Below are 17,295 nucleotides of genomic sequence, written 5' to 3'. Positions count from 1 at the left end.
GTTCAAATGACCTACATGCCAAAATGTGCAGTAACAGCCTCATGTGCTGGGCACACTGTATCCCACAACACACAAAGGAATTTCAAGGAGATCTTTGGGTGTCAATTAAACTTAACATTTCCTATTTGACTCTTGACCTTTTACAGAAAGTTGGATTTAAAATGCAAAATAATGTCAAAATGTTATGTAATAAGAATGTATTTCAGAGATGATAACCAGATGCCACTAATATAGAAAGATATGTATTATTTAATTTGAAAATTAATATAATAAAAATATAGTATTAAAAAAAATGGTTGAATATTGAATACTGTTTCACATACTATTTAAACAAAATAGTATGCAGTTTACTGCGGTAAACAGTAGACTAGAATTTAATTTTGAACTTTGCCTTACACATTTACACACACAGATATGTACAGATGCTCTTTAGATTTTCCTACTTCTCTGTGACTAAACAAATGATGACACAAGTAAAGATATCAGAATTATGTCTTCGAGCAGAGCAGTAGGACCGAGTCTCTTCTCAGTTGGCTCTCTGATACCCATAATCCACCTCTCTACCAGACACTGGTAAAGTCCAGGCAAATACATGAGTCACTTAACTGAATAGCAAGATTTTTCAATATGCTTTTTTTAGCCTACTAATTTGATATATCTTTTATCTAACACAAGGTTTATTTTAGAGCTATGATTGAACCAATGGGCTATATTTATCTGAGCAATAGGTGAATGTTTTTTAGTTTGTTTGTTTTTTGTTTGGTTGGTTTGTTTTTTTTGTTTGTTTTTGGACACTAGCAACTCATAATGCAATGCTTTGTGTCTGACTTATGAAGCGCCATGTACCTGCCATATTTATAGAAAGGATTTGGTGATTTTATTCAGTAGTATCTGTCTTACAAATACATCTGTGTATGCAGTATGCTATTTAGTAGCATTGAAGTTTAGTCTTTACTGATAGTTATTCTTTTTTGTTTTGGAGACAATTTTTAAGACCACATCACCATACACCAATAGGGTAGTACTTCAAATAAACACAGAAGAAAATTAAAAAATAATTTGTTACATTTCTTGGGTCAGCAGTCCCAGTTGCTCATTGTAACTCACACATACAGTACACAAACAAATTAACACCCAAACAGTGTAAATAGCTTCAGCTGTTAAATGTGTTAAATGCTCCCTATTCAGTGAATGACTTAAGCTCCAGTGTGCTGTCTGTCTGAACAGGTCTCAGAACAGTTTTTGGTGGTCGTGGTGGTGGTTTCTCAAATGACTCATTAGATGACTAAACATGACAAAGGCTGTGCATAGTCAGTGTTATTGGAAATGTGTGTCTTTTTTCCATTCAGGTTGTGTATCACAACTGAGGTGCATACGTTTGTGTTGAACAGAAGTTCCTGTGTGGTTGAATAGTGTGCTGTTTGAGTTGTTTTCCCTATCTGATGTGGGGGAGTTTAAAAGTCAAATATAATTTTTTTATCATTTATATGTTCCTGTTATAAAACAATGTGCCTCCTTTACTATCTGCCCATATATGGACAAATCAAAAGTGGGAGGGGCAACATTTCATTTATTTTAAGAGCAGAATTGTGACAGACATTGTCAATCATCCCTTTTAGAAATGTCGAGAAATGCTGTCTCCACAGGTACTTGTGTGTGTGTGTGTGTGTGTGTGTGTGTGCGTGTGTGTGTGTGTGTGTGTGTGTGTGTGTGTGTGTGTGTGTGTGTGTGTGTGTGTGTGTGTGTGTGTGTGAGCGTGTATTTATCACTTTGTGGGGACCAAATGTCCCCATAAGGATAGTAAAACCTGAAATTTTTGACCTTGTGGAGACATTTTGTTGGTCTCCGTGAGGAAAACAGCTTATAAATCATACTAAATTATGTTTTTTGAAAATGTAAAAATGCAGAAAGTTTTCTGTGAGGGTTAGGTTTAGGGGTTGTGTTAGGTTTAGGGGATATAATATAAAGTTTGTACAGTATAAAAACCATTATGTCTATGGAAAGTCCCCATAAAACATGGAAACACAACATGTGTTTGATGGCTAAAGACAGGTTGCAAGGTTATGACAAATTCACGCTTGACTCAAGAACATGCTGAAACCTGCAAGGCAGAGAGCACAGGTGAATTTTGTAAGCACATTAATAAAGGTGTGTCTCTGTGTATGGGAGTTGGCATGTGTGAGATCAGGCATCAAGGCCAGGCATAAAATATTTTGCCCTAGGTGTGGATTTCAGGAAAAAGCATAAGATTCGTGAAATTACTGGAAATCTGAATGTGGGTGTATGAAGTTGAGCAGGTCATGTCATGTTAACCTTCTGGAATGCTGGAGCATTTCATAAAATTCATAAACCTTACAATTATGATGCTGGTGTATAAAAAGCATTGGGCACAGAAATTAAACTCAAGTGCTCAAAGGTGTATATTTTGAATCACAATAATTTGTGATTTTCATCCTCCAGTTTTAAGATGTAGGGTGGCTGTTAACAGGGAGGGCCAAACTCACGTCACATAAAACAATACTCATATTAATACTGTTGATAAATGTGCAAAAAGTAATATTTCCCTTATAAAAGGGATATATATAAGACCTAAGATAGGAAGTTTCTTCTGCTCCCTTAAACACACTCACACACTTCTGCATAATCATCAATACAAACATCTACTTAACAACCCCCTCATTGTGAAACACACATTATCAACCCCCTTATTGTGAAACACACATACACAAACAAATTAACACAAATTAATTAATATGTAAATAGCTTCAGCTGTTAGATGTGGATCCATTTTGAACTCAACAATAGTGCTATTTATGTGCAGTGTGCATGGAATTTAAACAGTAGATTAGATGATTAGATGAGTGGACTGGTGCTGTACGTTCATATTCAGGGAAACCATGAATCATCACATTACTTAGTGTTCAGCTCCGCAGGCCCCTGCTGTTGTATCTGCCACAGATAATAACTGTCCTAAACAACTCTCACTTTTAAACCTGCCTTTGTCAGCTTCCACACTCACTCACTACACAGCAAGCAGAAAATTACAGGAAAAGTAAATGAAGAGTGGAAATATAATTTTTCAATTTTCTGGTAAGGTAGCCCAAACAATCTTGCTCTCACAAAGTACATTTTTGGGTAATGTTTGTTTTGGGTTTCATTGAACTAAGAAAAATAACAAGCTAACCTTTATTGGTGAGCATAATCTTTTACAGTGTTGGTATACCTCAATGTTCAATACTGGGCCCCCCTCTTTATTTTAGGGTTGCATTTAGGTTAGCATTTTCATTAGGGGTGTAAGATTAATGGCACAGTCACAGGTATACAGAATACCTTGAGGCTATATGCAAATTCATGTGTATTTTATCTGTTATAATGTCAGTACTCTAAAGCACCCATTGTAAACTGCTAACTGGAACTTTACACAGCTAGTTATGTGTACTTGTGTGTATATATATACAGTATATTTTCCTATATTTAAAGCTCTATTGTCTGGAGCACTGTATACAATGGTCTGGGGGGGGGTATAAAATATTTTAGGTTATTTTTTTATTATAATTATTATTATTTTGTATTAATAACAACATCAGAATATGTTTGTCCCATACAGTTATCCTCTAGCGCTCTCTGTTCTTCCAAAAATGTGTCTAAAACACATTGATACTGATGTACATGTGCATGCTGTTTCCTTGCCCCCTCTGGGATGTGTGTGTCTGTAAATGTCAGGTTGCAAATTCAATTTGTATTCAAGTGTGTTGCCTGATAATGTACTTTCCTTGTGTACTGCACACATGGCTTGACCTACCATTTGATTTGACTTACTCTGCATGCTGGTGTCATCCATTGAACACACACATGCACTTTCAAGGTGAGTGTGAGTGTGTTATGCTGATTGCTTATAGAATAATCAGGTAGCCTCAAATAAACTGGAAAGAATCACCAAGGTCTCTCTCCTTTTGTCTGCACACACTTGTAATGAGATTTCTCCTTCATTCATTTATTTTTCTGCATGTACCTAAAATCACACACATTCTCTTTCCCCAGAGCACATTTTTATTCTTCTCTCTCTCTCTCTCTCTCTCTCTCTCTCTCTCTCTCTCTCTCTCTCTCTCTCTCTCTCTCTCTCTCTCTCTCTCTATTGCACATGTTTGCCCATGCCAGTTTAGGGTCCAGAGTGGCACATGGCAGCACAGCCCGGTTCTGAGCTCCGCCCCCATGGATGTGGCTCCCTAATTGCCTGATTATTATTCGAGGCTCACTTATTCATTCAGCCAATCACAGGCTACTGTTTTGTCTGGCCAACCAGTTACAATAAGCAGCACTCCATGTGCCTCAGCAAAACTCACTTAAACTGAGCATCCGCATGTGTGCGAAAGCGTGCTGGTGTGGATGTATAACAGTGTGTCCAGGTGCCATTTGTAGCCCAGTGTTGCAAATATGTGTGCATCTTCTGAATGATAGGGTCCTGCTGTTGTTGTCTGAGCTCTGAATTACCTAATACATTCACACACATATACACATAGACAGAGAGAAAGTGAATGACCCTGAATATTAAAGAGATGTGGACTTTAAATAGGTTCAAAGGAAACAATGGAGGTACTAAAGTTTCATTAGCTAATCCTTTGCATGCATAGTAATATTATGGAGTTCAAAGAGCTTTGACTTCATTATGCTTCACAATTTCAGTTTGGCCTGAAAGCCTTTGTGATCCTCTGTATTCCATGTTTGCTGGCAGGTATGTTGATTAGCTAATTTTTCATTTAGCTGAGGAGTTTATCCTTAAAGGGATAGTTCACCCAAAAATAAAAAATATCTCATCGTATACTTACCCTCATGCCATCCCAGATGTATATGACTTTCTTTTTTTCTGCAGAACACAAACAAAGATTTTTTGAAGAATATCTCAGCTGTGTTTGGCCTTACAATGCAAGAGAATGGTGACCAGACCTTTCAAACTCCAAAAATCATATAAAGGATTCATAAAATTAATCTACATGACTCCAGTGGTTATATCCATGTCTTCAGAAGTGATATCATAGGTGTGGGTGAGAAACATATCAATATGTAATCCTTTTTTTACAATAAATCTCCACTTTCACTTTTACATACTATCATCTCTAAAGATATGGATTTAACCACTGGAGTCATGTAGATTACTTTTATGTGACCTTTATGTGATTTTTGGAGCTTCAAATGTCTGGTCACCATTTACTTTCATTGTATGGACCTACAGATCTGAGATATTCTTCTAAAAACCTTACTGCAGAAGAAAGAAAGTCTGGTAAACTGGTAAAAAAGGTCAATTGTTAAATTACCTACCATAAGTTACTGACCATACACTTTTACCTGTAACAACCTACTTTAAAAGTCATGCCCAAGGGCATAATGTTGATAGCGCATAGATCATCCCTTGTGGGATTCGAACCAACAAACTTTCTGTTACCAACCTAGAGCTTTAAACTCTAGGCAACATGAACATTGAAAACTGCAGCTGAAAATAAAAAAAGAGATTATAGATTAGTTGTAAGAGACTAAATACAGTATGTCATTCTTCCTTTTCATACTTCTCTTTCCCTGCAGTTCAATCGGCCCCACCCAATTGATCACCCTCTGTTGTTTCGCTTCCTGGTTGGTAGAGACACGCCTTCAGAATTCCGCCTCATTCGTGAAGTTGCCGCCACCCATAAATCAGGCACTCAGATGGGAAGACACACCATTCTTTCCCTATTATAAATATTATATAGCCTAAAATATTAACCTCTCTTGCCGTATTGGGTTATTGACACTCTTGTGAATCAAAAAAGCATCATTGAATTGTGTGTGTTTTAAACATTCTTTGTCTATATCTTCCATTTATTCATTGGGGTATATTAAAAGATCCCACATTTATCTTTCAGTCTTTGCTTTTCTTGTTCATTTAATTAACTCAGACAGGCAGTAAAATGACTATATGTGTATCTGTACATGTGTGAGCTTGAATGAATAGAGATGTAACTGGGGCGGGCGAGTCAGTATGAAAGGGGTTTTGTTGATCAAAGTGTGATGTCATCAATAATATAAAAATAATGAAAGCATAGAGAAAACCCTTATAGAATAGAAAGCCCACACATAGCCTGAACCCAGCCAACAGCTGCAGTGTGTGTGTGTGTGTGTGTGTGTGTGTGTGTGTGTGTGTGTGTGTGTGTGTGTGTGTGTGTGTGACCGGGTTTGGGTGGTTTATGGGGACATTTTTTTAGGTTACAAACTGGTAATTACAAGGGTATTATGCTATAAATGTGGTTTATGAGGACATTCCTTGTGTCCCCACAATTCAAGTTGCTTAAAAAACATACTAAACGATTTTGCAGAAATGAAATTGAATGTAGCTCTAGTTGTCAGAAATGATGAGACAAAATAATCAAGTGTGGAGACAAGGAACAGTTTATTGCATAAACACAGTTTAAGCTGGTGAAGCGTCAAAGGCACCGACTGCAGCGTGGTGATGAGAGTGTGTTCTTAGGCTTGTGTGCGTAGTGGAAGTGTAGAGCGTAGATCCGCGAGGAATCCTCTGAAGAGCAGTGTGTTTGTAGGTTTGTGTGCATCGTGATATTGTGCGGAGCAGATCCAGTGCAGTGAGGTAATCGCTGAGGGAAACTCAGGAGAAGCATTGAGGGAAGCGAGACAACAGGCTGAAGATAATTACAATCCTGGTTCACACAGCGCAGACTGGCAACCAATTCAGGGAACAAGATACAAGACTGACTAGGGAAGAGGGAGAGAGAGAGGTAAGTAACAGGACTCAAACAACAATTGAGTGACAAAACACAAAAGCAAAGTGAGGTAGATACAGGCAGGGAACTCATAGTGATCAGATGCCGCTTTTAACAGTATAAGCTGGGGCACCCTACACCAGGCGAGGCAGGGGTGGGACCGTTGCAGAGGGATGAACATCAGACCGGACATCGGGCTTGAAATGGGAAACTTGGAATACCACGACTGAGGAAAGAGGCCGATTTGAGATGGACCGCCACTGGGCTAATGACCCTAGTGATGGGAAGTCGGAGAGGAATGTCTTTATTAGACAACCAGACCTTCTGCCCGCAGATGTAAGCTGGAGGTTTAGACCGGTGGTGGTCTGTCAAAATTCTTCATGCGAGCACCAGTCCGGAGGAGGTCTTCATTGGCTATTTGCTAGGTGTGACAGCACCATATGAATAAGGAATGTGCGGAAGGGACCTGGGCATCAGGTTCTTGGGCAGAGAACAGAGGGGGCTGGTAAATTAGGCAACAATGGAAAGGTGATAGCCCCTTAGACGATGGAAGGGAACCGTGGGCATACTAGACCTAGGCCAAATGAGAGCGCAGCGAAGATGTATTTCGGGAAGTTGCACAACGCAGGGTCTTTTCAAGCTCCTTATTTGCCTGCTCCACCTGCCGATTAGTCTGGGGATGGAACCCAGAGGACCGACTTACAATAGCCCCCAGCTGTCTGCATTATTCTGCCCAAAACAGTAACATGAACTGGGGTCCCCTGTCAGAAACCACATCAACAGGGAGGCCATGAATGAAGAAGACGTGATTAATGACTTCAACCACTGTCTCCCTCGTTGGAGGTCATTTGGGGAAGGGAATGAAATGAGACACCTTTGAGAAATGGGCCACCATGGTCATGACGACCATGTTGCCATGGGATGGGGAAGACCGGTGACAAAGTCCATTGCAATGTGGGACCACGGACTCGAAGGGACTGACATTGGTTGGAGGAGCCCAGCCAGAGGCTAACAGGAAGTCTTATTAGAAGCACAGGCAGGGCAAGAGTATATGTACCAGCGAACATCCTGCGCTAGAGATGGCCACCAGAATCACTGTCTAATGAGTACGAACGGCCCCTAGATGACAGGCGATGTTGAACAAGTGGCCCCACTGGAGAACGTGTGTCCGGACTGACCAAGGAATGAATGGCAGACACGTTGGGCACCCGGTGGGTGGAGATGCAGCGTAGAACAGTCTTTAGCCTCCACGTCCCAGGACACCATGCCCACCACCTGGGAGGCAGGGAGGATGGTATCTAGAGGGGCGGCGGAGGTTCCGACTTCAAAACATCATATCAGGCTTGGTGTTTTTAGAGCCCAGACAGTAAGACAAAATAAAATAAAAATGGGTGAAATATAGTTCCCAACGAGCCTGTATGGAGTTAAGATGTTTAGCACTGTGGATATATTCCAAATTCTTGTTTTCATTCCAGACCAAGAAAGGTACCCCCAAACCCTCTAACCAGTGATGACACTCACCCAAGGCCAGCCTGACAGCCAACAACTCTCTGTTACCGACGACGTAATTCAGTTCGGCTGGGCACAGGCGGTGAGAAAAAAAGGAGCACGGGTGCACCTTCCCATCTGAGGAAGAGCGCTGTGACTGAACAGCACCGCCCCCGACCTCCGACACATCCACCTCAACCACGAACTGACGTGAAGGGTCGGGAGTATTAAGAATGGGAGTGGAGGTAAACTTTTCTTTCAATTTAGAAAATGTGGCTTCTGACTGCGTGGAACAACAAAACTTGGTACGGTTGCAGGTGAGATCTATCAGGTGCACGGCGATCTGACTGGTTTCTAATGAAAAGTCTGTAAAAATTTGTGAACCTCAGAAACCAGGAAGAACGGATGAGACCGGATGTCAGAGAATCAGTAATATACTTATTCATGGCCTCTCTCTTGGGAGCAAAGAACGATAACAACCGACCTCATGGAGAAGTCCCAGGGAGCAGATCGAATGCGCAATAGTACAGGCAATGAGGAGGAAGGGTTGCGGCATGGTATTGACTGAACACTGCCCCCAGATCATAGTATGCTACAGGTACACTGGATAAATCCACTGGTTCATCCTGAAAAGACACACAGGACTGGACAGAAGAGACAGCAGTGTTAAGACAATGTTAAAGACAATAAGGACTCCAGGCAAGAACAGAATTGGTTGACCAGTCAAAGTGTGGATTGTTCATTACCAACCATGGATGCCCTAGTACCACCGGTGCAGAGGGAGTGCGGACCAGCAAGAAGGTGAGCTGTTCAGAGTGGTTACCCGCAGGGGTGAAAATTTCATCAAAATGTTGGGGGGGACAATAAACATAACAATTCTCAAGAGCAATTTTTGAAGGGGACACCAAGGTTCTTTGCATTAGCATTCTGTCTAGCATCTCCTTAAAGGAATAATTTTCCCAAAATTGAAAATTCTTGCATCCTTTTCTCACCCTAATTCCATCCCAGATGTGTTTTTTTTTTTTTCCTTCTGCTGCTGCACACCAAGATTTTTAGAAAAATAACTTAGCTCTCTTAGTCTATACTAGATTGCAAGTAAATAGGTACTAAAACTTTGAAGCTCAGAAAACACATAAAGGCAGCATTTAAGGAATTCAAATGAAACTGGTTCAATCTGTCTTCAGAAGACATCTGATAAGTGTGGGTGAGAAACAAATCAATATTTAAATCCTTTTTTACTAATAAAGCTCCACTTTCACATTCTTCTTCTTATGCTTTTGGTGATTCAATTATTTGTGTATATTGCCACCTATTGGGCAGGGAGGAGAATTAATAGTAAAAAAGTACTTTATATATTATAAAGTTTTATATATTTTTCTGTTTCTCACCCACACCTATCCTATTCTAAAAATCTTAATTTGTGTTCTGCAGAAGAATTTCAGAAACATCTGGGATGGCATGAGAGTGAGAAAATTAGAACATTTACATTTTTTGGTGAGCAGGGAATAAAAAGTTACGTCAGTGACGTTTCGTCATGAGTGTGTTGGCAGCGAAATTGTCAGGGGGGGGGATGACAGAAAATTATTAGAAACTCACAATCTTTGGCAAATCCAGTGACTAGTTCTTCCTCAAAGGCACTCAACGTCACATTCTTCCCAGTTGCCGTATACACTTTTTGGTATATTTAAGTGCATATAAAAATGTATATATAGTTTCTACCCACAGAAGTGTTGCCATAAGTAGCCATAAGTTGCCAGGAGTGGTGGTGGCGTAGTGGGCTAAAGCATATAACTGTTAATCAGAAGGTCGCTGGTTCGATCCCCACGGCCACCACCATTGTGTCCTTGAGCAAGGCACTTAACTCCAGGTTGCTCTGGGGGGATTGTCCCTGTAATAAGTGCACTGTAAGTCGCTTTGGATAAAAACATCTGCCAAATGCATAAATGTAAATGTAAGTAACAGTTGTTCTCTTGCTTTTGGATTCAGTCCAACCTAAGTTTGTCTGAAGTGTCTGAGGCTGGAGTATCTGAGTTAAAACATTGGATAGTTAAGAGAGAGATCATTAGGAGAATTTAAAGGAATATTCAATAAACTTCCATTGTAAGTGTCTCACTGTAACCCAGATTTTTGCTTTTTTAAAGAAAAAGAGGGACAAGTAAAAATTTATTTTGGTGGTAATCCACATTATGCCAAAAGTGCTGTCGATTGAGCTCAACTTGTATTGAACCTGGAATAATCCTTTTATATATGGATTTATACAAAACAAGCTCCTGTTTTAAAATAAACATGACCACATCCAATTCCAATATTTTCCCATTTCGTTGTATGTGACCAATAATCCTGAATTTACTTGATGGCCCTATACTCGTCTGTAGCTTAAAAGCATGAGTGCACACACTCACATACACAATGCAGTGTGTAAGGGCGTACTCACACAAGGCTCTGTTGCCTTGTACCATGCCCAAGCACGATTGTCCCCCCTCCTGCACTCACATTGCACTTAAAGTTCCGGGCCTGAGCACCCTTACATCATTACGATGTGACTTTTTTTTTAAAGAAAACAGGAAGAAAAGCACTCTCACAAAGCACAATGGAGTACATCACTGTAACGTTACTTACTTTGTGGCTTATTTTTAGTCATTTGGGGCACGGTGACACACGGTCCTCTCACATGCCTAAATGTCGACAGCATCGTACCACAGGAAATTATCCTTTTTGTCCAATAAGCTGCCAGATGTACGGAGTGCATCCCATATCTTCAGATATTGAACCCGCAGTTTTTTCAGCTTGTCACGTCTCAATGGTTTTTTTGGTATCCACGAGCACAAAGGTATATAAATATCTTGTAGTTCTTGTGTGTTGTTCCTGTATACTCTCGTCTGCCCAAATTTCAAAAAAGGGTGGGGATATCTTTTAGTGGATCTCTTTACCTCTCTCACTTTCACACAGATATTTTTCTATCATAGGGGAGAATTTCTTTCAACTTCTATTGTTTTTATTCAAAGCTAAAAATATTTTCTATTCCCTACCCCTAAACTGAACACTCACATAAACTTTTAAATTTTCATTAAGATATTTAGTATGTTTATTGAAGGAATATTAGGAACTCAATACAAACTTAGCTCAATCAACAGCATTTGTGGCGTAATGTTGATTACCACAAAAACACCATTTAAACTCATTCCTCCTTTTAAGCAAAAATTGAGGTTACAGTGGGGGCAATTAGAATGGAAGTGAATGGGGGACAATTTATGTTAAAAGGTTTAAATTTGAAGCTTAAAGCTTTTATAAATGCAATTGCATTAATTCTTTTGTTAGAACTCGAGAATTATTTGAGCTCCAAATTAGTTTAAATAACTTTTGGTTTTTAGGATTTACAGCATTATAAAATTGATTACAATCTTACACAGAAAAAGTTGTGATTTCACACTAAAATCATGTTACCACTCATATAGTTTGTCTTATGGCTATACTTTTGAAACCGTGAGTATTTTAACCTTTACAGATTACAGGCCCTATTCACTTTCATTATAAATGTCTACATAAATGGTACTCAATTTTGCCACAAATGCAGTTGATTGCGCTGAACTTGTATCTGAACCCAGAACATTCCTTAAGCTGGTTCCTACAATGATGGGTATTTCAGCGTAGACAAAACCTTCCTCCCTGTAAATGGGGAGTAAATTAATTTATTTTATTTAATTAAATGTTTAAATGGTGTGGCCAATTGTAGGTCAATTTACAATATTAAAACTCAATGATGTGCATACTGGTGTTTTGGTTGAATTAATGTGACACTTAAATTCAGAACCAATAAAGTACTTTTTTTTTTTTATTAATCTTTATTTCAAAAATCACAAAATGAACAATTAAATAAATAAATCTGAGCTTCAGCCCCTTGGAATTTTTTAAAGTGCATTTACCAAAAAAAAAAACACACCCACACACACCTTCTATTCCACTGTAGAAAAGTGACGAAGCACAGTTTTACACAAAACCAGGAGAAAAATTCTGGCCTTGTACACAAGAATAGGACTGGAGACAGAGCGAGATAAACACACTTTTTGCTTTGCTTGAGTGCCTTGTCCTTTAACAAGGCCTGCATTCAGACGGTCTCTGCAGTGAGAGTTTGAAACCTTGACCACAAGGAAAAAAAATTCCCTCCCTTGGCTTTCAGAAAAGCAATTCTTAAAAGTCAGTTATGTGGCCCTCACTATCTCTGCTGCCATGAGAACATGTCTAAAAGTTCACAGGTAAGGCAGGGTGTACGAATGCATGAGTGTTTCATTCAGTTTCGTTTGGTCTTTGCACTGTCCCTCTTCAATGCGCCAAGACTACATCTCTCCCAGGCTTCTGAGGTGTCCACATGGATCTAAGTGACAGCATCAAGTGTCCACTAGCACTGGGATGGTCAAGTGGAAATTTAAGAGTTCAGCAGCCCTCAAAGTCTCTTTTTTCAGCAACCATAATACAATCAGAGGTCAAGGGTTTAAGGGCCTCTGTTTGTAGCTGGTATGCCGATTAACAACGAAACTCATGAACTTCAAAAAGGAGCGAGAACTATACATTCAAAATCACGGTTCCAGAGATCTTCTCCCTCCTCTTAGAGCTTCCTCTCTCAATCCAATACTTTTTCCAGCCGATTCTCCAGCTGTTTTCAGGCCACCACCTCCCACATGCCTTCACACAGACGTGACAGTCCGGACCTTGGCAGAGAGCACCTGTTTGAAGCGCCTCTTCAGGTCCTGCATATTAGGGGATTTGGGCCGGGGAATAAGGGGTGATCTTTTCTTCTCTGTCCCAGAAGTAGATGCATTGATGGGGGTCGGAGTCTGCATGGATGGAGGCTGCAGTTTGGCCAGATCCATGCACAATCTGTGGAAGGCACCATGAACCTGGTTATAGTCCTCACTAGCAGACACCTCATAAAAGGAGCAGCCCAATGCAGAGGACAACAGTGGACCTTCTTGAGCATCCACCCGCCTCACATGGAGGAGGTCAGCTTTATTGGCTACCAGGATTATCGGCAAAGTGGTGGACCGATCCACATGGGTGCGGCTAACAAGCTGGTGGAGCTGACCGATGAGGTCAAAGCTTCGGCAGTCAGTCACAGAATATACCATAACTACAGCGTCAGCCCATTGGATGGAGCGAGCCAAATGGTCAGTGCAACTCAATCCATTACCATTCATCTGGAGAAAAAATAAATAAAATTACAATGGAATTAGCCTTTTGACAAATGTTTAATTTCTGTAGAAAGTTCCCATTTTTAAAACAAAATATGGTCCATATAGCATCACATGTTCCCTCTGTGCACGTCTGATTAGTCTATAAATTCTTAAGTAAAATATAGACATAAATAAATTTAAAAAAAAACAGCATGCACGTTCTGTTGAAAAAGAGGGAAAAAAATTATTTGTCTTTGACGGACATTAAACGAAACCTGGAGAATACAGCAGTGACATCAATTTGTAGGTGAACCCAGAAGGCTAATTTGCCATAGGTTTTTAGAATAGGACATTTCAAACTTTGGTCAGCAGGTTTAGGGCTATGAATAAGCACCTCAGAACAGTAGAATGGCTTTTTTACTCCTCCAGACTGGGACTAAGACCAAAAACTCTCGCGAATTCTCTACTGGGTTTTTGGACTTCAACTGGTCTTGGGTCTTTCATCCCAGTCTGGAGTAAAAAAAATCCATTCTACTGTTTTGATTGACTTCCTGATTTAGTAAATGAGCCTTGCATGCCAACTGGGCACTAAAACCTCTGACTAAAGACGTTTTGAGAGAAACCCATTCTCAAATTTTGAAAGCGGGATTATAATTTAGAAGGGTTGGTCTACTATTCTGAGGTGTTTATTCATAGCCCTAAACCCGCTGACCTATGCTGAAGCAGCAAAACGCCCTAACCACTGCTCGAAAATATCCCACAGAGCTTCCCTCAAGAGACTGCCCCCACACAGAAGTGTACTAAAAGGCTTCCCACTGGCAAATTAACCAAGAGAGTTAAACGAACCCGGAGAACACAAAAGGCGAAGGCATGAGAAAACAGCAAGGCAAAGATGCTGATAATTTAAGGTTGACACGCTTTCTTTACCGGACAAGCGCAACAGCGCGACATGCGACGCAACAGTCAAATAAGTCCGTCTCGCGCACGTTAACAAACGCAACAATTGAAAAAAAAAAAAAAAAACGGCTCTAACGGACGTAAAACGTGGCATAAAAAATTCTCTAAAAAAATTTACAGTTTCTGTACCGAGCACACTTACTTGAACACCAGGTGTATCTTGAACTTGAATGGCCACTTGCTCGCCGTCTATCTGCACCTCTCTGGAGTACAGGTTGCCTGCAATGCAGCAATGCAGACTTTAATATTTTGACACCACCGCTACAGTCAGTGTTTTGCATTCAGAGTCTAGACAAGGCTTACTCCGTATCAGAAGGAAATAAACTCACCAACGTTTCTCTCGTAGTCGCCGATGAACCGCTTTGTGAGGAAACGAACCACCAGCGCTGTACAAAAGGGAAAAAAACATTATTACCTAGGATACATATGAATCATTAAGATTATTATAAGCTATATGGGTGCCACTAAGCTTTTCACGTGCTGTAAAATTTGTTGACAAACGTACCGGTTTTCCCAACCCCACTGCCTCCGATCACTGCGATCTTTATCACCCGGTTGGACTGGCATTCCGCGCTCGGGTACTCCGCAATGGTTGACATGTTCTGGATCAGACGCATTTTGTCAAAGAAAGTTTACTATCCAAACTACAACGAAATATCCAAAGACACTGTAGAAATAATGTCAAAGACGTCAGCCAACGACTTACAAGTAGATCTTGCCTTTCGCTGACGATTAAGTCGGTAAATATTCCAAAACTCCTACAAGCTTACCACACCGAGATTGTTCCGTGGTTTGCTGAACAAAGACTGAAGCTGGGGTGTATTTATAATGCCAAAGAAGCGCTCGACTCTGATTGGCTACTGCAGACAACGGGCACATTCCCTGGCCCCGCCCATTATTTCACGTGGATTTGCGATCTGTGCTTTACAAACGAAGAAAGGGAAGAGAGAGACAGGTGGTTCCAAGCGAGCAAACGGACAAAACATCCTTCCCTCTGCAAAAGCTGCCTTAAAAGTGGCAGAGGAAGAAACGGTATGTTTACCAAACGATATGTCTTGCCGGTGAAACATGAAACATGGAGGCTTTGAAAGTGGCTTTTGAGAATAACGGTGTGATTTCAGATCAAGAGAATGTCGCATAATAAATGAGTGACTTCAAACGCTTGTAATGAGAATGTCATCTAGACCCAATGATCTATAAGCGCTTAGTGTGACATTTGCAAAGTGTTCTTTTGTTTGTTTGTTTGTTCTTTACCCCATGCAAACGAGCTATTGATCAGCATCTCCATAGACTCCCATCAGGAGTCTTTACTCTCTCTCTCTCTCTCTCTCTCTCTCTCTCTCTCTCTCTCTCTCTCTCTCTCTCTCTCTCTCTCTCTCTCTCTCTCTCTCTCTATCTCTGTCTCTCTTAGATTTTCCTATTCAAGTAACATTATTGTCATGGTACAAACACATTGCATTGCTAAAGTATCAGTACTTTATTTACGCAATTTACAAAAATAAAATTTTATATTTTGATTACATATTAATTCTAAAAGTTATTTGAACCCTTATGTAGTGTTTGGGTCATTTTAACCCGAATAACAAAATATATATATTAAGAATTTTCTTTTTCCTTTATCCAACTGGAATAAAATTCCTTGACTTTGTTCATATATGGTATCTGAAAACACACACACACACACCAATGGACCATTTTCTTTACATTTTATTGGTTTTATTTCACTTTGTTGTGTTCCTGATCATGAATGGATGACTACAGAATACAGAAATATCACGTGTTCAGCAGCATCCCAATCCTTTAGATGAGCATTGTATGTGGATGTGTGCCCACACAAAGTCCTTTGACATGTGCATGCACACACACACACACACACACACACACACTCACAAACGCACGCATCGTTAGTGCATCGTCTTTCCATGAACACACTTTGAGAATATTTAAAGATGTACTTATCATGTTATGTTTTGTTTGGGCTTGTTTGAATCGGGATAGTTTGCTGTAAGTTACAATATGTCATTGTCTATGTTATATGTATGTTTCAGGAAGTAATACATGACCAAAGGTGACACTCCTGTTTATTATATTTATGTGTCCATCCATCCATCCATCCATCCATCTTCAACCACTTATCCGAAGTCGGGTCGCGGGGGCAGCTGCTCCAGCTGGGGGTCACAAACTTCCCTATCCCGAGCCACATTAACCAGCTCTGACTGGTGAACCCCGAGGCATTCCCAGGCCAGTGTGGAGATGTAATCTCTCCACCTAATCCTGGGTCTTCCCCGAGGCCTCCTCCCAGCTGGACGTGCCTGAAACACCTCCCTAGGGTGGCGGCCAGGGGGGATCCTTACCAGATGCCCTAACCACCTCAACTGACTCCTTTCGACGCAAAGGAGCAGCGGCTCTACTCCGAGCTCCTCACGGATGACTGAGCTCCTCACCCTATCTCTAAGGGAGAAGCCCGCCACCCTTCTGAGGAAGCCCATTTTGGCCGCTTGTACTCACAACCTAGTTCTTTCGGTCATGACCCAGCCTTCATGACCATAGGTGAAGGTAGGAACAAAAATTGACTGGTAGATCGAGAGCTTTGCCTTTCGGCTCAGCTCTCTTTTCGTGACAATGGTGCGATAGAGCGAGTGCAATACTTCCCCCGCTGCCCTGATTCTCCGGCCAACCTCCCGCTCCATTGTCCACTCACTCGTGAACAAGACCCCGAGGTACTTGAACTCCTTCACTTGGGGCAAAACCTCATTCCCTGTGTGTGTAATATTTATGTGTGTCAGTGGGAATTTCATACACTACTATTCACTGCAGTTTGGTCACTGGCATTTTACTAATTGAGGCATTTCCAACGATATGTAGCACATGACATCTGATCTTTTTTATGGTTTTACCAACTGAAAATAATTGTTGTCCAAATTATGAAAACAGAA

At 40.6% G+C, this 17,295-nt stretch overlaps 1 protein-coding gene across 2 annotated transcripts; it reads right to left on the bottom strand.

The window, feature by feature from the left end:
- Positions 1 to 12,123: 12,123 nt before the first annotated feature.
- LOC127622216 (ras-like protein family member 11B) lies at positions 12,124 to 15,150 on the bottom strand. 2 transcript variants are annotated; one of them, XM_052096234.1, is made up of 5 exons: positions 15,066 to 15,150; positions 14,865 to 14,961; positions 14,689 to 14,745; positions 14,502 to 14,578; positions 12,124 to 13,426 (listed from the first exon to the last, which is right to left on the bottom strand). In XM_052096234.1, exons 2-5 carry the CDS (start codon positions 14,956 to 14,958, stop codon positions 12,917 to 12,919), a joined length of 738 nt encoding a protein of 245 aa, XP_051952194.1. In that variant the 5' UTR covers positions 14,959 to 14,961; positions 15,066 to 15,150; the 3' UTR covers positions 12,124 to 12,916. The 2 variants fall into 2 exon arrangements, with proteins under 2 accessions (XP_051952194.1, XP_051952193.1); XM_052096233.1 differs by having other exon boundaries at positions 14,865 to 15,143.
- Positions 15,151 to 17,295: the final 2,145 nt, after the last annotated feature.

This window comes from Xyrauchen texanus, chromosome 28 (genome assembly GCF_025860055.1).
Source record: "Xyrauchen texanus isolate HMW12.3.18 chromosome 28, RBS_HiC_50CHRs, whole genome shotgun sequence".
Classification (NCBI taxonomy): Eukaryota; Metazoa; Chordata; class Actinopteri; order Cypriniformes; family Catostomidae; genus Xyrauchen; species Xyrauchen texanus.
The sequence above is the reverse complement of the archived record's forward strand: the minus strand, read 5'-3'. Positions and strand labels throughout refer to the sequence as shown.

Excerpts from the sequence above, each read along its gene's own strand:
- LOC127622216 (XM_052096233.1), bottom strand. The coding sequence starts at position 14,976 with ATGCGTCTGATCCAGAACATGTCAACCATTGCGGAGTACCCGAGCGCG. Across the intron at positions 14,579-14,688 it reads CGACTACGAGAGAAACGTTG|GCAACCTGTACTCCAGAGAG; the intron begins GTGAGTTTATTT and ends GCTGCATTGCAG. Across the intron at positions 13,427-14,501 it reads AAGATACACCTGGTGTTCAA|ATGAATGGTAATGGATTGAG; the intron begins GTAAGTGTGCTC and ends TTTTTTCTCCAG.